The sequence below is a fragment of the Chionomys nivalis genome, chromosome 3 (genome assembly GCF_950005125.1).
Source record: "Chionomys nivalis chromosome 3, mChiNiv1.1, whole genome shotgun sequence".
In the NCBI taxonomy this organism is placed as follows: Eukaryota; Metazoa; Chordata; class Mammalia; order Rodentia; family Cricetidae; genus Chionomys; species Chionomys nivalis.
In genome coordinates, this window is record NC_080088.1 from 714,631 (window position 1) to 739,828 (window position 25,198).

General features: G+C 45.4%; 1 protein-coding gene across 1 annotated transcript in view; it reads left to right on the forward strand.

Moving 5' to 3' along the window:
* Positions 1–544: 544 nt before the first annotated feature.
* Fam3b (FAM3 metabolism regulating signaling molecule B) overlaps positions 545–25,198 on the forward strand; it is a 30,205-nt gene continuing 5,551 nt past the window's right edge. The window contains exons 1-4 of the mRNA XM_057765903.1: positions 545–620; positions 3,986–4,129; positions 20,418–20,541; positions 24,067–24,125. Coding sequence (XP_057621886.1) covers positions 602–620; positions 3,986–4,129; positions 20,418–20,541; positions 24,067–24,125 — 346 coding nt within the window. The 5' untranslated portion in view covers positions 545–601. The remainder of the gene's footprint in view (positions 621–3,985; positions 4,130–20,417; positions 20,542–24,066; positions 24,126–25,198) is intronic.

The following is a 25,198-nucleotide window of genomic DNA, read 5'->3' on the forward strand; positions in this document are numbered from 1 at the left end:
TGTCCTAGGGGACCTTCTCTCTTACCTCGTTTCCCCAATCATCCTATCAGTAAAGGAGAAGGTAGGGGTTAGGCACCATGGTGGGCCATACCACAGCAAGTGGGCAGTGTGACTGCTTTGGAAACAATATAGAGCCTTGAAATTCAGAGCAGGGGGGGCTTCGTTCTGGAACTCTGCGTTCATAAGGCTTGAGCCAAATTGTACTTCATTTCCTTTTGTAAAATAGTACCTGAAGGTCAGGGATGGTTAAGGGGCACCATGTCTTCCCTTAGCTGTAAACCCTTCTGTGATCTCTCTGATTACCCCATCTCTGGCCTCCGGTTGTCTGCGGCCCCAGGCGAGCAGGACAAGGAGTGCCTCCTGCTTCTCAGGTGACCCTGGAGCTCCAGGGCGCTGACAGCTGTGTAGCACCTACACAGCCTGCCAGCTGCACCTTCAACCTGCCTGGTCCACGGGTCCTCCCATTTCCTGGAAACTGACCTGCCCTTGTCTGCCTACAGGGCGGTCCCATCTACAGGCAGCCCAGTCAGGTAGGTCAGCCTCCACAGGCTCCTGGGAATTGCAGCCAAGCGCTAGGTAGGAGGAGAGCAGTTCCTGGAAGATGCGTCCAGTTGCTATAGGTGAGTGCCAGTGCAGCTAGGCTTGTTCCTGCCTAGGGGTAAGAGACGGCACCCCTTCCTCTTCCTAACTGCCAAGCTGAGGCAGAAGGGTGAAGGCTCTCTGGCTATGCCACTTCTTGTGGGATCCTGGTGGGAAGAAGAATCCAGAGGGGTGCAGGATGGGAGCTGAGATTTCTGTGAGGGCTTACATACCTCTTTCTCCATCTCTTCTTATTACCCAGCCGGGAGGGGTTCTGTGTACTCTCCTACCTACAGAGTAGACACCCGGTGAGGACAGGCAGGGGTCAGCAAAGTGGCTTAGTCCCTAGGAACCAGCCTACGGCAGTGGGAGGCCCTAGAACCAGAACATCTGGGAAGGGGTTGGCTGCTCACAGTGAAGCTGAGGGCTTACTAGGGGGAGATGATCTTGACAGCACCCAGGCACCCACCCTCTCACAGGCCTGTTTCTACTTTTCTAAGAATACTCGACGTTGCTGAGAGACTTGGGAAGGTAGTAAAGTGAGGAGGAAGATCGCTGTTTTCCTCAGTCCCCGAGTCTCTCAGACTGCCTTTTCTGTCATTCCCTTCTCATTCTCCTGTGAAGACGCCAGCTCCCCTAGGGAGAGCAGCACTAGGGAGCCACGGCAGGTGTGTGCACGCATGGCAAGCTGAGGAAGGGGAACTATCCTTGACTTCTCACCGGGCCTCTTTTCTGGTTCTGCCTCACTGTCAGCACTGACTTGGGTGTCCTGGAGTGTCCGTGGGTGGAGGTGCATTGCCTATGTGCACCCATGTGAACAAGGGCAGCGTGACATTGTACGGTCACAGCACAACCCCTTACTTTGTGTGACTGATTTCTGTGATCTTCTCACAATGACGTTTCTCAGAACCCGTCCCTGTCCTTGACAAGTGAATGCAAATGGAGCCCATCCCTCATGCAGGGCACTGTCTTTTATTCTAGTTCTTTCGGAAGAATGGTTTCACTATCTCTATACAGTATGACGGGAATACATTTTCCTGGCTACATAGAGAGGAACCTGAAAGCTTGCAGTCGCTCTGTCCGACACACACAAGAGCTATATGGTCCTTCCATCCACAGCTTTCAGGAAATGTGATGTTGGAGGAGGGGCTGTGTTACTCCCACCTTGGTGAGCTAAGGATTTGCAGTGTTCTTGGAGTAGCCCTTGTCATGGGTTCATCTGTCCAGAGGCAGATTTGTTCTTACTGGGCCTGGGAAGCTGCCATGATACTGTCTCTGTGGGGCCAGCTGGTGGATGCCTTCTCCCTCAACTGGGATGTTGGCAAGGTGGGTTGTGGCAGCACTTCCTGCCTAAAAGCCTCAATGAATGGGATAGGCAGTGGGCACCAAAGTCAGCTGACTACTGAAAGATGACTCCAGCCCCAGCCTTCTTAGCTTCCCAGGTCTAAGAGGCATGGGTGTGGCCAGGCACTTAGATGCATGTGGGCAGGCACCAGGGACAAACAGATTGGAGGAAATCCATTAGCAGGACCAAAGCGCTCCCTGCAAGTGTGTCTATTTCAAATCACTTCTTTTCGAAAAGACACAGTCATGTTGGGCCAGAGTTCTTCCAGATGACCTCATTTTAATTTACCTGTTTCTTTAAAGATTCTGTCATTGGGCTGGGTGGCAGTGGTGCATGCCTTTAATCCTAGCACTCGGGAGGCAAAGGCAGGCTGATCTCTGGGTTTGAGGCCAGCCTGGTCTACACATGCTAGTTCCCAGGACAGGCTCCAAAGCTACAGAGAAACCCTGTCTCCAAAAAAAAGAAAAAAAGATTCTGTCATCAGTCATCAACCACATCCTGCTGCTTCATTTTGAGGTCCTGACAAACAGAACTTCAGCACAGAAATTTGGGTGCTATTCAGCCTCACTGCTTGGTACACCCACAGTTCAGTTCTTCAGGAAATAGTGATTGGCAGCCTCTGAGAATGAAAGAGAGGTGAGCCCTAAGATCCTCTGTGTAGCATTGGCTGGTGACTCTTCAGTGACATGGCCAGATTTCAGAGGCCCTGAGCGTCTCATAGTAAGGATGAGGCTGGAACATACGTGTACACACAAATGCACATGCACTCACATTTGCACAGAGCTCTTATCTCTGAGGACAAAGTACATTGATACCAACTTATGGCCTCCTGGTGCCAAGTGCTGGCCTTTATCCCCGGGCTTCTCTGTGTTGCAAATGAACTAAAGGTGCTTATTCCAGTTGATGACTTTATTACCATATGAGAAAAGGCTGGGCCCTGATTTCAGAACCACAGTCAAGCTCCCGAACTCCGTCAGGGACAGAGACAGAGACACAGAGACACGGAGAGAGAAGACAGTTTCAAAGCCTGTCCCTTGTGACATACTTCCTCCAGCAAAGTTCCCCTCCGAAGTTCGTATAACCTTCCCAAACAGCACCAGTAGCTGGGGACACAGTGTTACTACATATAACACATGTGTGAGACTTGGCTCACTCAGATCACCTGTTTCATCTTCATGGGCCCCAGAGCTGTCCTGACCACTGTCCTCAGCTGTCGAGCTCACAGTGACAGAACCTCTCTTTGGGGCTTTGAGCAGGGAGGAAATACTCTGGCAAGTCTGGGATGCCTCTGTACTTGTAATTGACAACCTTTAGATTGTGGTCTCCCCCAGTTTCCACAGCCCCTTTCCTGCCTAGCTCTGTCTTTTCTTCATTGTTCCTTCTTCTATACCCCCTTTCCTCTTTTCATTTCCATGGCTGAACCAGGCTTGTGGCACCAAGGAGGAGGGTGATGTCTTCCATATCTGTAGCTCCTTGTGGCCAGGTGATTTTGATAGCGAGCCAGCATACTAAGGTCTTTGGGGACCTCCTACCATCAGGATCCTTGAGTGCCTCTCAGGTCTCTCTGAGACTCTAAGACAGGTGAGGAACTTTATGAGAGTCACCTGTCATTGCTGCATATGCTCAGGGTCCCTTGGTGTAATTTTTAACAGAGAAATGCCAAACAGCGAAATGAAGACTACCCTCTGGAGGTTCTGTTCCCACCCCAGGAGCAAGTTCAAGGCTGAGCCTGTCTCTCAAAGGCCCTCAGTGGTGTCAGCTGCTCAGACCCACACTGGACTAATTACCACACATTCTACCGACCTGTGAGGAGACTCAGACCCAGGGCCATATCAGTATAGCTGCCTGCTCGCTCTAGAAAACACTCCTCGTCTGTGGTGCTTGCCTTTTACTGCAGAGCCCATGGGACCATCACGTGCTCACTTTCTCCCACCAGAACTGCCTCCCCAGAAGTCTGGGTACCAGGAATGGGTGGGGATGATAGGCTGTGGAGGGAAGAGAATGCCCAGCTGTCCGTGGTGATAGGTTGTCACTCTCGGAACTCCTGTCATCTCTCTCCAGGTATTTTCAAGGCACTAGTGTTTATTTTCTCCTCCCTGTGCGCCTGGTATTCTGGGTACTTGCTTGCGGAGCTCATTCCTGAGGTACCCCTGTCCAACACCCTCTACAGTATCCGGAGCATTGGAGAGAGACCTGTCCTCAAAGGTGAGTGCTGAAGAAATGGGGGGTGGGTGGCGGCGTGGGTAGAGAGACAGGCTCAGCATTTAAAGCACTTGACAAACAAGTGCAGAGTTTGGATTCCTAGAAGCCATGTAAATGCTGGGTGGGTGTGGCACCTGCAGAGATGAGAATCTCAAGAGCAAGTTGGCTTATGGAGACTAGCCACATTTCTAGCTTCAGAATTTAATTGAGTGACTCTTCCACAATAAAGAAGGAAGAAGAATGATTAAGGTAGATGATTATAGACATCATTAACCTCAGTTTTTATACCATATGTATACACATGCCCACACACATGTGGGCTCACCACACACACATACACACACACACACACGTGGGCTCACCACACACACACACACACACACATGTGGGCTCACCATACACATACACACATGTGGGCTCACCACACACATACACATGTGGGCTCACCACACACACACACACACACACACACACACACGGGCTTCTAAGACACTTTCTTCTGGAAGACAAGGCTGTTTACAAGTCACAGCTCAGGATGAAGAAGCTGGAACAAGGCTGAGCCAAGAAACAAATGACAGTTGGGAAAAATGGTCAGGGATAGCAGAGAAGCATCTCCCATCTAAAGACTGAGTCAGGTATATCGCTGAGTGCTGTGAGCAGGTATGCTCAGACCATAGATAATTAGTTTATTAATGATCTGGGTCAGAATGCCAGAGCCTGGGAGCCTGGACAGAAGTGTAGGGTCCATAGTGGGAGGCAAGGCTACGGTCCAGGTGCACCAGCTGGCAGCCTGCTTTCCAGTTTGCTGATGTCATCCCACTGAATCATGGCGCTTTTTCCCAATGTCTGTTTTATTTACAACACTCATGCCAGAAAAAAGTGTGTTATCTTGGAAGGAAATTATCAAAATCGTCAAAAAAGGGTGTTGTCAAAATCCACTCATGAACTCGGCAGGCAGTTATTAAAGCTGTCCCTCTGAGCATACCGGCCTTCACGGCTCTCCTTTCACTTCTGTCTGCGAGAGTCGGCGGAGGAAGGAAGTCAAACCGCAGCAATTGTCTTAGGGGGTTTCTCTTGCTGTGAAGAGACACCATGACCACAGCAACACTTATAAAGAAAACATTTAATTAGGGTGGCTCACTTACAGTTTTCTGTAATGGTTCAGTCCATTACCATCATGACTGGAAACACAACAGCGTCCAGGCAGACGTGGTCCTGGAGCAGGCAACAGGAAGTTAACCTACTTGAGTGAAACTTGAGCAAAAGACCTTAGATCCCGTCCCCACAGTGACACACTTCCTCCAGTAAGACCACATCCTCTAATAGTGCCACTCCCTTTGGGGGCCTTTTTTTTTTTCAAACCACCACAGCATTTAAGAACAAAGAAGCTTTAAGAGGAATGAATGCCATCCAAAATGATTCTGGGTACCCAGTGGGACACAGGGCAGCAAAGTGTCCCCCCGTAAAAATTTCAGTGGACGTAGATGCTGTTTGGATTTTGTTTTGTTTGAGACAAGCCCTCTCTAAGGCACCCAGGCTTCAGAAGATCTTGCTTCTCCCTCCTAGAGTGATAGAGTTACAAGTGTGTGCTGCTATATCTGGAAGGCAGTGTATTTTTAACATGGAAATAAAGCCTAAAAATTAATTTGCACAAAACTAGATAATGATTAAAAAGAATCATTGGTGCCGTTTTTGATCAATTGATTCATTTTTGTCTAGGGCTGTACTGCTCTGAATATACCTGGTCTTGTCTGGTTGCAGAAGTTAAGCAGAGTTGGGCCTTGGATAATACTCAGAGGGGAAAAAAATTACATTTTTTTAACCAAAAAAAAAAGCAAAAGGGCCTTCATTGGCCTTGGCTCTGACTAGGCATTTTGGTTTTCAGTACAATTTTTGTATGGCCTTTGCCTGTGTCACACCTAATTCCCAGGTACATGTTGTGGAGGGAGCCGCACACGCAGAGGTCATGGAGTAACCTCAGAAGCTTGTTGTCTCCTTCATTTCCTTCTGCTTTTATGTGTACTTTCAAGCCTGTCTTGCAGATGTGGCCTGGCAAGCCAGCCTTGACTGAAGGCTTCTTAGCAGAGTGATTTCAGCTTCTGCCATCCCATGGGGGTGTGCTGGAGACATTAGTAACCCAAATATTATGGTTGTAGTTATGATGGCTGTGCACTGGCCTGTCCCTGCTGTGGAGCCTCCCCTAGGGAGAGAAACCTGATTTGGGGAGATAAATCATGCTGGTATTAGCACAGGCAAAGCTGGTGTAGGGTAAGCATAGCCGATGCTGCCAGGCCTTGTAGCTAGGTCAGTGGTAGTGTTCCCAGCATTCCTGGTGAGAAAATTTCAGAAAACATGCTTTACTCTATTCTTTCCCAACCTTTCTCAGGCTTTCTGTGGATGCAGTTATCCATGTGGGCGCCATTCTGTAGTGGGAGCTGCGGGCTGCGTTCCTGCCGCCCCAGCTCCTGATAGCCTGGCTAGCTTGTGCCCCAAAATAACAACAAACAAACTGTATTCTTTTAAACACTGCTTGACCCATTTCTGTTCATGTGTGTAGCACCCCAAGGTGTGCTTACTGGGAAGATTCTAGCCTATGTCCATCCTGGGTCAGAGCTTCATCGCATCTGCTCTGGAGAGGAGAGCATGGCATCTGCCTCAGAGAGGAGAGGAAATGGCATCTGCGCTCACTTCCTCTTCCTCCCCGCATTCTGTTCTGTTTACTCCACCCACCTATGTTCTAACCTATGAGGGCCAAGCAGTTTCTTTATTTTTAACCAATGACCTTCCTCCATCAATAGGGTCCAGAGAAGGCCTGCTGGGATCTACAGGACACAGAGAGTAATATCCACCACAAGTAAAACCTGATGAGGGCACTGGGGGTGTTGTTAAATGTTGGCTCTTCCTGTTTCTGATAGCTTTTCAGGTAGACTGGGACCAGCTTGTTTTATAAACCTGATCAGAGGCCCCAGAGGTGTGTGCCTTGCTGAGATTTCTTTGGAGCCCCAGCCTTAGCTTGCAGATACCATCAGGAGATAGTCTAAAAACTGGGGACTCCTATTCAGTATAAGGGTTCTGCCTGAGGTAGTCTAAAAACTGGGGACTCCTATTCAGTGTAAGGGTTCTGCCTGTCTTCATTTAGCCCTTTTTGCAAATTTAAAAAATATTCATTACAATTTGTTTTGCTTTTAATTTAGTTTGAAAGAATTTGTTTAAATGGTTGCTAATTTGATTACTGAGCTTTCGGGAGACCCTTTGAACTTTTCACCTGAGGCCAGCACCAGACCTCTGTGAGATACACTGCAAATACTTGTAGTGTAAAGGAACGGCCAGGAACATTTCTACACACATCTACTTTCGACGCAGGAGGACTTCTGGCTGATTGAGGACAGGGGTGCTCATAGGTAATACTTTTGCTCTGAGAATCAGTAAGCATCCTGTAGTTTGTACCCCTGGGCTGGTTATAATGTAAAGGTCACTGAGTGGGAGGTTGAAAATGCTGCAGGGCAGAGGTGGGAGCCACATGCACATTGTGCAGTCTGATGGTAACCAGTAGCCGCAAGGCTTTAGCAATATGAAGCCGTTATGGTGAGAGTGAATTGTGTAAGATGTTCTTATGACTCTAGGCTCTTACAATTAGAAACCTGGGTTCTGGCAGCCTCAAGAGCTAGACTTGACTTCCTCTCCCCAAGACACTAGTTAAGGAGACAATAAAAGTGATAATAAAAGAAACCACCACACTGATTTTCAAAGTGGTTGCACAAGTTTGCTTTCCCACCAGCAATGGATGAGTGTTCCCCTTACTCCACATCCTCTCCAGCAAAGGCTATCATTAGTGTTTTTGATTTTAGCCATTCTGACAGGTGTAAGATGGTATCTCAATGTTTTGACTTGCATTTCCTTGACCGCTAAGGAGGTTGAGCATGACCTTAAGTGTCTTTTGGCCATTTGAACTTCTTCTGTTGAGAATTCTCTGTTCAGTTCACCCACTGAGACGGTGGGGCTGATCTAATGGGAGCTCACCAAGGCCAGCTGGACTGGGAATGATGGAGCGTGTGATCAAACCCGACCAAACCGGACTCTCTGAACGTGGCGGACAAGGAGGGTTGACTGAGATGCCAAGGACAATGGCACTGGGTTTTTATCCTACTGCATGTACTGGCTTTGTGGGAACCTAGCCTGTTTGGATGCTCACCTTCCTAGACCTGGATGGAGGGGGGAGGACCTTGGACTTCCCACAGGGCAGGGAACCTTGACTGTTCTTTGGACTGGAGAGGGAGGTAGAGGAGGAGTGGGGGGAGGGTGAGGGAAATGGGAGGAGGGGAAGAGGTGGAAATTTTTAATTAAAAAAGTGATAATAAAAGGCAAAGAGGAGATTTTATTCAATATGGCAATTTCACAGCAGGTCTGATGTTGGGGTCCTTGATTATTTGAAGTTGAGTTTTGTGCAGGGTGAAAGGTGAGGGTCTAATTTCATTTTTCTGCATGTTAAACACAGATTTCCCAGCACCATTTGTTGAAAATGCTGCCTTTTCTCTAATGTGTATTTTGGCATCTTTGTAGAAACTTGGGTGGCTGTGTAAGTCTAAACTAATATGTGGGTCCTCAGTTCTATTCCATTGACCCCGTTCTAGGACCATGCTGTTTGTAAGAGCATGGTTCTATGGTATAGCTTGATGTTGGGTGTGGTGATATTTTTGTTCAGGTTGCTTTCACTATTCTGTTTTATTTTTCCTCGAATTTTAGGAAGTCTTTAATTCCTTCCTTGACCCATTGATGGTTCGGGTGAGCCTTGTTTAATTTCCATGAGTTTGTGGGGTTTCTGGAATCAGTGTTGCTGTTGAATTCTAGTTTTAAGCCATGGTGATTCGATAAGATACATGAGGCTTTTTGTTACCTAGTATGTGTCAATTTTTGAGAAAGCTCCATGAGGTGCTGAGAAGAAGGTATGTTTTTTATGTTTGGATGGAATATTCTATAGATATATTTTAAGTCCATTTGAGTCATAACATCTGTTAGTTCTCTTATTTCTCTGTTAATTTTTTTGTCTGACTGACCTTTCCAGTGGTGAGAGTGGACTATTGAAGTCTCTCACTATTAGTGTGTGGGGTTTAATGTATGATTTAAGCTTTAGAAGTGTTTCTTTTACATATGAGGGTGCCCTTATATTTGGGGCATAGATGTTCAGTATTGAGATTTCCTCTTGATGGATTTTTCCTGTGACTAATATGCAATGTCCTTCTTTGTCTCTTTTGATTGGTAGCTACACCAGATTGCTTCTTGGGTCCATTTAATTGGAAAATTTTTTCCCAGCCCTTTATTCTGAGGCAATATCTGTTTTGAGGTTGAGGTATGTTTCTTGTATGCAACAGATAGATTCTGTTTTCACATTCAATCTGTTAGTCTGTGTCTTTTTATAGGTGAGTTGAGTCCATTTATATTAAGGGATATTAATGACCAGTGATTGCTATCTCCTGTTAATTTAGTTTTTGTTGGTGGTGATGTTATTGTGTGTGTTTTTCCCTTCTTTGGGATTTGCTGCTGTGAGATCATCTATTGTCTGTGTTTTTGTGGATGTGGTCAACTTCCTTGGGTTGTAGTTTTTCTTCTGGTACTTGGTGTAGTGCTGGGTTTGTGGCTAGGAATTGGTTAAATCTGGTTCTGTCATAGAATATCTTCTTTTGTTCATCTATGATGATTGAATAATAGTGTGGGCTGGCATCCATGGTCTCTTAATGTCTGCATAATTCTTGACCAGGACCCTCTGACTTTCATTGTTTCCAGTGAGAAATCTGGTGTAATTCTGATACGTTTACCTTTATATGTTACTTGGCCTTTTTTTTTCCCTTTGCAGATCTTAATATTATTTCTTTATTCTGTATGTTTAGGTGTTTTGATTATCATGTGGTGAGGGGACTTCTTTTTGATCCAGTCTATTTGGTGTTCTGTAAGTTTCTTATATCTTGCTATGCATATCTTTTTTTAGGTTGAGTATGATTTTGTTAAATAAATATTCTTTGTCTTTGAGTTGAACATCTCCTTCTTCTATACCTATTTTTTTAAGATTTGACCTTTTCATGGTGTCCCATATTTCCTGAATAGTTTTGTGTTAAGCTTTTGTTAGATTTAATGTTTTCTTTGACTGATGAGTCTATTTTCTCTATTATATCTTCAGCGCTTGAGAGTCTCTCTTCCATCTCTTGTATTCTGCTATTTATGCTTACATTTGTGGTTCCTGAGCATTTTCTCATAATTTCTGTTTCTATAAGTCCCTTGGTTTGTGTTTTCTTTATAGTCTCTGTTTTGGTATTCAAGTCTTGAATAGTTTCTTTCATCTGTTTGACTGCTTTTTTTCTTGGTATTCTTTAAGGGATTTGTTGATGTCTTCCATTTTTTTGTTTGTCTTTTCCTCCTTTTCTTTGAGGGACTTTTTCATTTCTTCTTTAAGGGCCTCAAACATTCTCCTAAAGTTATTTTAGGTCATTTTCTTCTGCTTCATCTCTGTTTGGTTGTTCCAGTCTTGCTGTTGTAGGGCCTCTAGTTTTTATTGGTGTCGTGTTGCTCTTTGTGGTGTTGAGTATGTTCTTACCTTGTCTACCCATCTTTTCCTCTGATTGGTGTAGCTGGTGCTGTGCCTCTGGTGAGCTCTCTTCCAGGTGCCAGTGGATCCAAGACTCTGAGGGTCGGTCCTTGTGGTGCAGTCGGGGCCATGGCTCCAGTTACCCCAGAGGTCATTCCCGGAGGTTGCTCAGCACTCCCAAGGGCTGCTCTACAATCCTAGGGTTGTTTGGGCCTCCTCCCACAAGAGGTTGCTTGCTTGGTGCTTCTCCCACTGAGTTCACTGCCTTGGGCCTGCTCGGGCAGAAGTCTCTGGCTCAGGCCTTCTCCTAGGAAGGTCACTGTGTTGGGCCTGCTCCTGTTCCTGCTCTTGTGGAGGTCACTGCCTTAGACCTGCGCTGGAAGAAGTCTCTGGCTCAGGCCTGCTCCTGAAGCTGCTTTTGTCCAGACAGAATACTGTCTGGATATCTTCAACAAGAATTTCAACTAGCACTTCACAGGAAACGACACCGCCATTTTACCAGCGTTTTTAGTTCGTGGCTCCACCTTGGTCCAAGTCCCTCTCTAGCCCTGCTCCATGCCCCTGAGCGAGGCCCTGCATCAGACATACTCGGGGACATTTCCTCTGTCCCTTGGTTCTCAGCTTGCTGAACCTGTGAAATCAAGGCTGCCCCTCCCTGGCTCTTTCTATGAACCAGGAAGTAGCTCTCAGCTACTGCTCCAGCACCTGCCTGGATGCTGCCGTGCCCCTTCCATGATGATAATGGACCAAACCTCCGAAACTGTAAGTGAGCCCCCTTAAATGCTTTCTTTTATAAAAGAAAGTTCCCTTGGTTATGGTACCTCTTCACAACCATAGAAGAGTAAGACAGGTTTTAGTGCTAAGAAACTCGTGTGAAAACATTTCATGTTTTGTTAGATTAATAAAAAGATACTTTGAGTACTGTGTGAATGTGAAAACAAGGAAGCAAAACTTCTTACCCTGTTGGCAGTTCCAAGTATGCATATAGTAGGTATTCAGAGTCTCGGTGGAAGTACCTGTATCTAGACCTTACAGGTGGGGCAGCAGATGCCGAGGGAGGCAGCTCCAGAGCTAATGGTCTTCCTGCACGTTCTGTCTCCTTTGTCTGGGTACCACCTCAGGTGCTGAGTCCTGGAGGACCTCAGAGACACGACAGAGCCCCACTTCCCAGACTTCTTTCCTTCTTTCCTTGCCAGAGCACCCTGTTTGTGCTGTCCTGTCTAGGACTCCTGGTGTGGCTGCTGCTGCTGAAGTTCCTCGCCCCATCTCTCCGTCCTCATGTTCTGACCCAGACAAAAGCTTAAAGGCTACAGTGGTGCTGCCTATGGATGGGCTCCCAACCCCATTCTCTTCCCAACCCCTCGGTGGGTGTATAGACGTCTGGGCCTCAGAGAACATTGTCCTCTGACTTCCACTGTGCCCACATTTACCACTGGCTGGCCTATAACAGAACACGTTTGGTGTCCAGTTCTGACTGCATAGTCTCCTGGGAAACAGTGCAGTGATGGCTATTGCAGGAAAGCTGCTGCCATGTAGCCCAAATGTTGGTGTCTCTGCCACACACTGAAAGAATCTCATCACCCCGTGACTTTCTAGTATGCCTCCTAAACCCTCAGGGTTATCACCCTTATTCCAGGGTAAGGGAAACCACAATACCCAGATCCGGGATTTGAAAGACAGATTCTTGGAGTGCACACCAGGAAATCTAAAAGTCCATGGATCTAGGGTTGAGTCCAAGAACCTGTATTTATTGTGGTTAACTTGGCCTCAGAGAGGATTTGTGGAGTGAAAACTTTTTCCATAGGCTTGTTTGGAGTTTTGGAAGTAGTATTTCCTTCTGGGAGGCAGGCTGGAGCCACTGGGTCTTAGAATAAGCAGGGGTCATGTGGGCCAGGGACCTCAGCCTCTGCTCGTCCCTTTGGACTTCAGCTATCAGCTGTCTTGGGAAGGAGGAGGGTTCATTGGGAGCACTGAGCGAGGTGAGGTTCTTGGTGACCTTGTGGGACAGCAACAGGTGGGAGGGAACTGTGGGTTTTGGACTGAGAAGCAGTTACCTTTCTCCATCCACGTAGTGCTGCTCGTCTCTGCTCCTAGGAAATGGATGGAAGACTACACTCATATGCTGAATATACTAATGAAAAACAAAACAATAATAACAAAAAACCATACTGGTTTCCCACTCACTCCCAGGCCCTGCAAGAAAACAAATACTCACCTATGTGATACATTGGTAACTACTGCCATAGGCACTAAAGGACTCTGAGGAAAACCAAAGGCCTGCCTTATAGAATGTTCACCTGCACGCACATCCATATGAAGCAGTACCAATATGAGATACAAGCCAGGCAAGAGTGTATCCCCTAGCCATGCACGGGATCCTGCTCCAGTTTCTTACCCCAGGCATGGGACCTGTCTCCTACAGATGGTGACCTATCTACCATCAGGGAAATTTCAAATATTAAACTGCACTCGAAGAATGTAAAAGAGAATAATCAGAATACATCTTATACATGTTAAAGCACAAGCTTAACTCAGAAAAGGGTCTGTTTATAAACCGGTAAAAATATACTTTTAGTGATTGATGAATCTGAAAGCAAGAGATCATTGAATCTCCACCCCAAGCTGGCGTTTTAAATCTCTGAGTAGAAGGCACACATAGTCGTGGGTGTCAGCTGCCAGCGAGCAGCTCCAGTGCTGTGGTCAATCTTCAGGCACTTTCTGCCTGTTTGTTTCTCACCCCTTTGTCTCACAGAAGGTGGCTAGGGACACCCTGTGATTTATACACTGGGGAGCTCTGCTGAATCTGTAACTGGTATTTTGAGCAGGCAGGGTCTTGTTTCTTTGTTAGGCTGCTCATCCCACCCTGTCCCAGAGCCCCAACCCCTTTGACTGACAGGCAGAGGAGGAAAGAGGAACAAGGAAAAGTCCAGCGAGAGCCCAGCCCATGGCTGTCTTGACAGGTACATGTGCTTTTGGCAGTGAGCATCTGGGAAAGGAGCTGTTTCCTGCCAGCTCAGAACCGATCACCCTGCTTGGGAAACTGTCACACGATTGGATAGAGCCCGAATGTTTCTTGGGACCATCACTTGGGCTCTTGGTGCTATGGAGCCAGAATCCCCAGAGGACTAAGGAAAGTGGGCTCACAAAATAGGGGCGGGGGAGGGGACTCATCCAGCCGGCCTTCCAGTCTCACAATGTGTTATACAATTTTTAATAAATCTGAAGTAAATGGACTTGAGAGGAGTTTGCTGCTATGTTGACAATGCAAAATGTATTCTAAAGATAAATTTTAAAGGTGTGGAAGAAAGGCCCATGCCTTTAATCCTTGCAGAGGCAGAGGGACTGAGAGACAGATACATCTTCATGAATTCAAGATCAGCCTGGTCTACATATCAAGTTCCAGACCAACCAGGGCTACACAGAGAGACCTTGACTTGACTCCTATGACTCACATGTATCTTTATATGTGACAACTGTTATTTAATGTGTTTGCTGACAGCCTTGCAGCCATAGTTAAATTGCAAAATGTACTGATTATCTTACACATTTTTTCCTACATTTAGGGGAAAGAAATGTTGTTTGCCTTCTTGCTCTCTGCCTGTTACTCCGAGGTCTACTGTCTAATTTAACTTCTTTCTGCTTTCTGAATGTTTGGGGGCTTAGAGAGCCATGCTCCTGCAACAATCAGGCTGCTGCTGCCTTCCTCACTTCTGGGAGGTCTCTACAGGGCCACCAGATTCAATTTGCTTGCTTATATTTTGCAGCTGGATTTATAACCATCTTAAACTATCTTTTGTGTTTTCCTTTGCTCCCTTCTCTTCCAATTGGCCACACTATTATTGTCCTAAGTGCTTGTCGTTTGGGACCGGACAGTGTGTGATGTCCACAGGATTTTTCTTTGAACAACCATTAAGGTCGGAGGCTCCCCCTGCAGGGTAACAACAGGGTATTTGTGGGTATACGTAGTGTTCCAGAGCTCATGTCCACTTGACAGCTGGTGGAGGAGACTCTGTAACGAGCACTCTGGCTGAAAGCTGTCAGGAGGGCCAGGAGAAGGAGAGGGGTTTGTCTCCTGATTCATGGGCCAGGTACGCAAGGCACAGCATTGTCCCTAGGGAAGCTGTCACACCTAATGAAGAGAACTGTCAGTGTGCTAAAGGGAGAGAATGTTCTCATCCGAGGAGTCATCTCTCTAAGCTGATTTTATAACTGTAAATGTTTGCAGAGCTGGAAACTGGGAAGCGCCCACTTTTAAACAGTGTGCATTTTTGCATCTAAAGGTAGAAGCTGGGCAGTGGTGGTGCATGCCTTTAATTCCAGCACTCAGGAGGTAGAGGCAGGCAGATTTTTGTGAAAGTTCAAGGCCAGTCTGGTCTATAAAGTGAGTTTCGGGACAGCCAGAGCTTACACAGAGAAACCCTGTGTTGAAAAAAACTAACTAAATAAATAAACAAATAAATAGGAAGGAAGGAAGGAAGGAAGGAAGGAAGGAAGGAAGGAAGGAAGGAAAGAAGGAAGGAAGAAAGGAAGAAATTTTATTCAATACATTTTCAGACTATATCCCAGGAACGAGTATCATTATTAAACTTTAAAGATTGTTAAGTAGAGGCTGGGAACATGACTCAGGGGTAAAACTGTTTGCTATGCAAACATGAGGAACTGAGTTCACCCACATTAAAAACTGAGCCCAGCTGAGCTGTCTGTAGCCTCACCATTGCAGAGACAGGTGAATTCCAGAATCTCACTGGCCACCTAGTTTGCCAAAGCATCAAGCTTCTGGTCCTGTATGAGACCCTGTCTTCAAGGAATAAGGGAAAGAGCAGGAGACACCTGGCACCCTCCACCGGCCTCTGCTTATGCACGTGTGGGTGTGTTTACTGCCACACCCACAGCTATGCAGCACACACAATGTGTTTAAATTGTTAAACACGCTGTGGAGTGTTAAGATTATCTAGAAGCGTGGGAAAGATATTGTACATGTGGCACCTTTTTGTCTTAAGAGTTGAATAGTTGATTTGAAGTGGGCTGTCTAGAGCTTGGCAAGGACCACACTAAGTACATTGAGCATGATGTTTAATCCATAGTCCAACTTTGCAGATGCCTTTTGTGTACATGGAAAAGTCCAGAAGGAAATGGTTGTATAGGTAAAATAGAAATAGTAAAGGAGAGAGGCCAAGCAAAGAGCAGCCCAGACAAGACTGAAGGAGAGGAAGCATCTCTGCCATTTTTTCCTTTTGGGGACAGAGGACTGTGGTTCCAAGAGGCCAAGTCGGGGGTCTTGTCCATCAGGGACACAACAGCATGCTGGACATCCCTGAACCTGTTTCAGCAGGTTCTTCCATGGATAAAGCCGTTCACTCCATCATGGTTCCTATTTTTTAAAAGAATTATAATCCTCATGCACACACGTGTGTGTGCTTGCTGTAGCACAGGTGTGGGGGTCAGCGGACAATGAGAATTGGTTCTCTCTTTCCATCATGCAGGTTCTGGGGAGTCGGCACCAAGTGTCTTTTCCTGCTGGGCTCTCTTGCTGGCCTGAATGGCTCCTTTCAATAAACTGATTAACTTTAAAACTGAAGAGTCAAATCTGTGTGTACAGAGTGACATTCTAACTGGTGCAGACACAACGGGGGGTCTGACCGACACTCAGCAGCAAGGCTTTTGGCTAGAAGTTGTTTTCATTTGAAGGTGGCTCCTTCAGTTTCAAAGTGTATAATACAATGTGGTATTAACTAATGTCTCATGGCAAGTCTCTTGATCAAACAAGCCCAGATCTCATCTAACATGTGTTCTTTGTCTGTCTGTCTGTCTGTCTGTCTGTCTCTCTCTCCTTTGTTTTTTTAATTGATTTTTATTGAGCTCTACATTTTTCTCTGCTTCTTTCCCTGCCTCTCCCCTCCCTGCTTCAACCCTCCCCAAGGTGCCCATGCTCCCAATTTACTCAGGAGATCTTGTCTTTTTCTACCTCCCATGTAGATTAGATCTATGTGAGCCTCTCTTAGTGTCCTCATTGTTGTCTAAGTTCTCTGGGATTGTGGTTTGTAGGCTGCTAACACATATTCTTAACAAAGCCATTCCAATCTCCCTCCCATACTCTTTAACCTGCCCAGTCTCTGGTTCCCACTATTCGGCTCTGTCTTTGAGTTTAACTTCTTTAGATTCCACAATGAGTGAGGTTTGGTGGTAATTGTCTTTCTATGCTTGGCTTATTTCATTTGGCAGGATGTCCTCCAGTTTTCCCAAAGTGAACGAATTGCCTTCCTTTTCAAGACTGAATAGTGTTTTACTGTACACACACACCACATTTCATGCTGTTAGTAAGCTGCAAATGAACACAGAAGTAAAGGTTCTCATTAATACACTGACATATCACCATTAGAAACACCCAGGAAGATACAGGAATGGGATTTGGGTCTCATCTTGGCTATCCCTTTGCCCATTTTTAAATTTGGTTTAAAATTTGTCGCCGAACTGCTGGAGTTCTGAATGTACTTTGGACTTTAACCAGAACTATTTTCTGTTCTGTTGCTTGTCTCTTTCTTTGCTCTGTTTTTTGTTTGTTTGCTTGCTTGCTTGCTTGCTTGCTTGTTTGTTTTCTAAGACAAGTTTTCTCTGTGTAGCCTTGGCTGTCCTGGGACTCAATCTGTGTCGATGACTTGGCTTTATCCATCTCTATGAGAAGGTCTATTTTGTAACACTGTTTATTAAATGGTCTCTGTCTTAGAGTTTCTATTACTGCGAAAAAAAAACCCCAAAATCAAAAAGCAAGTTTGGGAGGAAAGCGTTTATTTAGCTTACACTTACATGTGCTGTTCATCCTTAAAGGGAGTCAGAATGGGAACTCAAGCAGGGCAGGATCCTGGAGGCAGGAGCTGATGCAGAGGCCTTGGAGGGGTGCTGCTTACTGGCTTGCTTCTCAGGGTTTGCTCAGCCTGATTTCTTAGAGAATGCAAGACCACCAGCCCAGGGATAATCACTCCTACAGTGGACTGGGCCCTCCCCCATTGATCACTACTTAATAAAATATCCTACAGCCAGATCTTATGGAGGCATTATTTCAACTGAGGTTCCCTCCTTTCAGATAGTTCTAGTTTGTGAGCCAAGTTGACATAAGACTAGTCAGCGCTATTTGCCCTCTTTGTGTCAATGCATCCCTGGCAAAAACTGAAAGATTGAATGTGGGGGTTTATTTCTGAGCTCTCCCTTCTGTTCCATTGATTCATATGTTTGTTTTAATGACAATTTCATGTTGTTTTGATTGCCAACGCTTTGTAATACAATTTAAAATCAGGTAGCATACTACTTCTAGATTGCTTTGGCTGCTAAGGATCTTCTGTGGTTCCATATAAAACTTCTTTTTTCCCCTTAAATTTTACTGGTTGGCTGTGCACGTATGAGCTTGTGTGCGACAGCAGCCCTTGTGTGGAGGGCAGAGAAAAACTCAAGGGAGTCAGTTCTCATCTTTTACCATGTGTTTCCAGGAAGTGAGCCCAAGTCATTGGGTTTAACAGTAGGCACCCATGCCAGCCCTCCATACATACTTTGTTTCTGTGAAGAGTGACATTGGGATTTTGAATCTGTGGATCACTTTTGGAAGTATGAATATTTTCATAATATTCATTATTATAATTCACAAATAGACAATGTGATACTACTTACAACTGTCTTCTATTTCTGTTTTATAGTTTGCAACACACAGGGCATTTACTTCCTTGGTTGAATTTGTTCCCAGGTATTTTATTGCTTTGTAGTCATTATAGATTGTTTCCTCAGTTTCTTTTGGATAGTTTATTGTTAGCACACAGAAATAGTAGTGTGTGTGTGTATGTGTGTGTGTGTGTGTGTCCTGAAGGTTGACTAAATTTGTCAGTTTTAACTGTTTTTTCATGGAGTCAGGTACTCTCTATTGGATCATGCCCACAGCACACAGACTACCTAATTTCCTGTCTTGTTTTGATGCCTCTCAATGTTTTTCCTTTCATAACTTCTCTGGTAGGAGCTTCAATAGATGTGGTGAGACAGAATACCTTAACTTGTTCCTAGTTTCAGAGAAAAACTTACAGTTCCAACTCTCAGCATCAATACAGCCCTCACTGTGTTGAGCCCTTGCATATTTAATCCACTGAGAGTTTCATCATTAAAAAGTGTGAAATTTTATCTTGTTTTCCCCTCCCCTTTTCTAGTGATACCCCAGTGAAGTCATTGCCCTTCATCCCATCTGCATGGTCTCATGCTGATTGATTTGCATGTGTTGAACTATCCTTGCAAAGTGAGGAAAGATCCTACTTTGTCATGATGAGTGACCCTTCAATATCCTGCTGCATTTGATTGATCAGTATTTTGGGATTTGTGCCTATGGTCATCATTTGATCAATCAGTATTTTGGGATTTGTGCCTATGGTCATCAAAGAATTTGACTTGTAGTTTTATTTCCTGGCAGTGTCCCTGTCTGGCTTTGGCATCAGGATAATGCTGGCCTCCTGTAATGGGTTTGGAAGCACCCACTTTTCAGGTTTTTGAAGAGTTTGAGAGGATTGATGTACTGGGTCATCTTTAAAAGTTTGGTAGAAATCGGGGTGGCACCATCTGGCCCTGGGCTTGTGTTTGATGATGGACTTTTTATTACTGATTCAGCCTCTTTTTGTAACTGGTATGTTTGGTTCTCTGTTTCTTCATGATTTTGTCTTGGCAGGTTGTGAGAATGGATGGTGTTCTTCTAGGACCTCCCAGTTTGGGTAGGAGGATTGTTCATCTGGGGAACAGCTCTCTGTCCTGTGGCATTAGAATTCCTCTTCCTTCATATATGCTCTTATTTGAAAATATCTCTCTCTCTCTTTCTCTCTCTCTCTCTCTCTCTCTCTCTCTCTCTCTCTCTCTCTCTCTCTCTCTCATAAAATGAGTCTTTACTCCGTTGATCTTTCTGTCACTCCTTGGTCTTCTCTATCTTACACACTTCTGCTCAGATGTGTCTTATTTCTCTCCTTCTCCTGCCTCAGACTTAGTTTTTTTTTCTCCTTTTTATGGTTCTCTGATATGAGTGTAAGGGTGTTTACCAGAGAATGTTCCTATTCTCTGATGTGGGAGTTTATTGCTGTAAACGTCTCTTTTTAAATTACTTTTGCTGGATTCCATACATTTTAGTATCTTTTTCTTTTGATTGACTGATTGATTGAAGCAGTCACAATCTTGTAACTCACAGCAATTTTCTTGCCTCAGCCTCCCAAGTTCTGATGTTACAGGATTCATAATGTCCTATTAAGATACTTTAGATTTTTTTTCCTTTAATCCCCGAATAGCTCTTGACCTTGTTGTTTAACTTCTGTGTGTTTCCACAGCTTCTGAAATTCCTTATTTATCATTTCACCATTATGTTTTCAGAAAGCATTTTAAACATTTTTAAAAGATTGAAAATTTGTTTTAGCCAGTGTGGTAGCACACACCTTTAATCCTAGCAGTCAGTGTTAATTATGTTGTGAGTTAGCAGCTAAGGGCCGCAATCCTAAAACCTCTGAAATGGGTACCCATGTTCACTATCCCAGGTTGTTACCAGAAGACAAAAACAAGTTACATCAACCATGCATCTTGAAACACATTCTCAGGACCTAAACACAGCTGCCAATTTTGCTTCTAGAATTTCCCCTACCACACTGGGAGTTGGTCCTGGAACAGAGCTGTTGGTACACCTCTAAGATTATCCTGTTCTTGTCTTTACAGCCCCAGCCCCCAAAAGGCAAAAATGTGACCACTGGGCCCCATGTCCTCCTGACACCTATGCCTACCGACTGCTCAGTGGTGGTGGCCGAGACAAGTTTGCCAAGATCTGCTTTGAGGATGAGCTGTAAGTACCGTATGTAAGAGGAAGAGTGTCTGCTTTGCTGTGTCCCCTCTGTTTCCTCTGAGGCTGCATTTGATGTCCCTAACCTCTGACAAGGCTGAAAATCAGGTGTGGGAATAAAAATACCCACTGTGTCCCTGGGGAAGGATAGTGGGTGTCTCTGAGGGCTGTTTGTGTTCTTTGTAGGATTTTCATGATCTCTTTTGATGGTAGTTCCATGTAATTCACCAGGGAAGCCCCCAGGCTTGGACTTTCCTTTGTGAAAAGACTTTAACTACAGTTACTCAGTGGATGCACAGGACTCTACAAGTCACCCTTCTGGACAGGGTCCTAGCAGTTTTGAGCACACCTCTGCTCAGTAGCGGGTAATGCTCATCTTCACAGATAAAGCCTGTACATCTCTAGAGAGAAAGTTCCTTCCTTTCATGGGGTGCAAGGTGGAACCTCAGACCTGATGTGTTCAGTGCTTTTCAGATTGCTTTTAAGACATTTTTATTTATCTTTGGCCTCAGCATTTGTACCCTGGTGTGTCCTGCTTTGTCTTATTTAGATGTTTTGGGACTTCTTAAATAAGTGTATTTCAAAATCCTTCATTGTGTTGGATAAAGTTCCTGTTTCTTTCACCCATTGCTGTGATGAAATACTTGAACAAAAGCAACTCACATGAGAAAGGATTTATGTTGGTGCACAGTTGAGGGCACGGTGCAGTACAGCAGGAAGTCATAGGAGCAGGGTCCCCTAGCAGCACGTCCCATACTGTCAGTCAGAGAGCGGTGAATGCAGGTGCTCAGCTGGCTTCCTGCTTTTTGTTGAACCTTATTCCTCTATTCCTGATATCCCACTGTAGATGGAAGTTTCTGTCCCACAAAGTCCCCAAAACACAGAGGCTTTTATATTAATTATAAACTGTTTGGCCTATTGTTCAGGCTTATTATTAACTAGCTCTTACAACTTAAATTAGCCCATACTTCTTATTTATGTTTAGCCACGTGGCTTGGTACCTTTTCTCAGAAGGCATTCTCATCTTGCTTCCTCTGCTTCTGGCTGGTGACTGCATCTCTGCCTTTCCTCTTCCCAGAATTCTCCTACTCTGGTTGTCCCACCTATACTTCCCGCCTGATCAGTGTTTTATTAAGCCAAATACTAGTGACATATCTTTACAATGTACAAGAGCATTGCCCCATAGCAGCCCACAGACTCCTTTCTGTTAGTCACATCTCTCTATATATACTTTACTATGCACAGAATGGTTTCATTTTACCACTGGTCTCTTTTACTGTGTCTAATCTCTCTGAAAACCCAACCACTGACTATTGGTTTTACATTATCATGTCTTAGTTTTTAAGATCTTTATTTTTCCCAAGCGAGCCTGCCATTTTTTTTTTCACTTCTGATTGAAAATTTCTGTTTTTTTCCACCCTTTTTGCAAGTGTTAAGTGCTGTTATCTTGAAGTTCAGCTGGCTAGCCGACTGGAGCTGTGAGTGAGCCAGTGTTGTCTGCTGTGTTCTGCTGGATCCGTTGGCTCTTGCTTTTGTTGACTTCATTCTTCATGTGTCAAGCTTCTTCTGACAGTGTGCTACGCAGTACATCTGAGAATTTCTTTAAAAATAGCAGCAGGAGACACACATTAATCAGTTTTCCATCACATAATGAATACCAGAAGGTGGATGACTTGTGTAGAAAAGAACGTTGTCTCATAACTCAGGAGGGCCAAGAACATGGCCCTGCCTCCTAGCCAGTGGCTTCACAATAGCTAGAATGGACGCAGAGATTGCACTATCAGAAGCAAGCCAGAGGCAGACAGCAACCTGGTTTGCCCTTTTACAATAAATTGTTCTTTGAGGGAAATAATGTACTTGAAGAATGCTTGACCATCTGAGGATAGTTGGCCCTCCTCCAGCATGTCAGCATCACCATGCTGGGACCAAACTCCCAACACAGGAACTGGCAGGGGCATTCCCCAGTCACAGCTGAAGCCCAGCAAGGTGGGAATTTCTGTCTTCTTTTCTCATTTGCTGTTCCCAGGACCTGGAGCTATTGGCAGATCAGGGTGACTCGAACACATTTTAAATGTCATCATTTTCTCGGTTACCTAGTTCAACAAAATCGTGACTAACAGCCACAAATTCTAGTTTTTGTCTTCTTTCTTCAACCCTTTGTGACTCGAATGAAGTAAATCTCTGAGAGATTTGATGTGGCCCTCAAATTGCCTTCAGACTTTTGTCCCTAAGGCCCTCATGGTTGTCAAAAGTGCTCTTGTCTTCTCCAGGTTCTGTTGAGCTGTGAGTGTTCCTGCAAGGGCAAAGCTCTCCTTCAGTGTTAGACTTACCTCGGCAGCGCAAGACAGGGTCTCTCTGGGTAATGGCCCTGGTTGTCCTTGAACTCACTTCTTTGTAGACCAGGCTGGCCTTGAACACACAGAGATCCACCTGCCTCTGCTGGAATTCAAGGCATATGCCACTACCACCTCCCAGCAAATCTCTTTGAAATGTTTTCCTCGTCATCTCCTGTTTCCTGTGGGGGTTATGGCTGCCTAGTATTTTACTATTGAGAATGGAAGTCCTTCCTTGCCTCTTTTTGGGCACTTGTGGACTGTTCTCTATCTAACACCAAGAAAGCACTAGGCCTCGTGGTGCCTCCAGGCCTTCAGTTAAACATGGCAGAGGCAGAATATTAAAACGCCTGTTGCCCACCGTATAGCTCTGACATGAAAGGCGAGCTCCAGATTCTTTTTATGATTATGCTGAGTCATTGATGCTAACCTCAGCAAAGGTCCAGAACATGCACATAGTTGTAAACACACAACACATGTGGACACCTGCACATGTGCGAAGAGACACAATGCATGTATGCACACATGCAGAAATATGCACACATGCAACTTGTACATATACCACACACATACAAAACTAAGGAACATGCGCATACATACGAATACATGCAGACATACCATACTAGCGTCCGGCTGCTCATAATTACCTTTAACTCCAGCTCCAGGATATCCTAGACCATCTTCTGACACCCTCAACCACTGCACTTGTGTGTACAAACTATACACTTATTAAAATGAAAATATCTTAAAAAGAAAAGCAAAACTGAAATGATGCAATATAAAGTGCTTCTTAAGGAGATACTCTGGATTCTACTTGGTGGGTGATGCAGGCAAACCCTGTGGGTCTCAAGGGAGAAGGAAGCAGAGACTTGAGGAATCCCAGCTTGGAATGGAGCTGCCATCCTCCCTCAAGTCTGTGAGACCAGGCATGACTTCTCAGGGGCTAAAGAGGGAAGAAGTGGTGAAGAGCCTTCCTGTCTGGATTATAAGATCAAGTGCAGCTTAGAGGCAGCCAGGAACTGGATCTGAGTCCTGCAGGTGTGTGGAGCAAAGGTGGAGTAGTTTGGGGGAGCATTCCAGAGAGGGTTACCGATGTCCTGAGCACAGAAGGCCTGTTGACCAGGGCTGCTGTTGAGGGAGGACTTTCTCTCCCAGCTTATGTAGGAGCTCTTTGACTGACTCTCACTCTTTTTAGGCTGTTAGGAGAGAAGACGGGGAACGTGGCCAGAGGGATAAATATTGCTGTCGTCAACTGTAAGTGGCACATGTTTCTCAGAAATTCCCTCAAAGCCTGAAATAGGATTTCCACAGAGACCTTGATGTTTCTTCTTTTAAAAGTCAGTGTATGGGGGGCTGGAGAGATGGCTCAGTGGTTAAGAGCATTGCCTGCTCTTCCAAAGGTCCTGAGTTCAATTCCCGGCAACCACATTGTGGCTCACAACCATCTGTAAAGAGGTCTGGTGCCCTCTTCTGGCCTGCAGACATGCACACAGACAGAATATTGTATACATAATAAATAAAAAAGTCAGTTTGTGTAATAGGATTTCCATATAGAGACCTTGAGGAAGGGCAGGTGGAGAGGACACAGTGAAGCTTAGATCCACACAGACGCTGGCCCTGGTTCCCTTTGCTCTTGGCTCCTGGGGACGGGGTAAAGGATAACAATACTGACCAGTACTATATAATTGCTGTGGGCCGTAGGAACCTGTGCAGGTGCATCAGCCTCCTCTGGTCAGGTAGCCCCTCAGGACACATAGTGGTTCAGAGGGGAAGAAGAGGAGCATTGAGACTGACACAGAACAGAGTCCTAGAGAAGTGGCCAGGCACCTCCTCCCTGATGGAGGCACTCCTTGGAGACTAGCCTATTGCTGCAAGCTTCCCTGGGAGAAGTGAAATAAATTTTTATTCACCCCAAATAAGGAAGGAGCAGATGGGCTGGATAAGGAGTTTAATAGGTCTAGTCTGGTGACATAAATGAATTCATGAGGGTTGTTCACTAGAGCCTGGATGTCTCACAGACGGCCTTGCCACAGTCACTTCCCAATCCTCTGCCTACCAAGGTTCTATTTGATATAAAGGTTCCCAGGCTACCTTTATATAATAAACAAACCTGGTTCAGAGAGCCACCTCTTGTTGAAGAGGCAGCGGTGATTTCAGGCCAAGCTCAAGGGCCCTATCTCAGTGTACGTACTCTGACCTTGCTCTTACCACGGGAAAGGTGCCCTGCAGCCCGTGGAAAGGATGCCTGTTTTGCTGCAGGTTGGCACATGGATGACAGTAAGATGGAGTCACACTGGCCAGGATTCAGAAGAATCATGCCACCACAC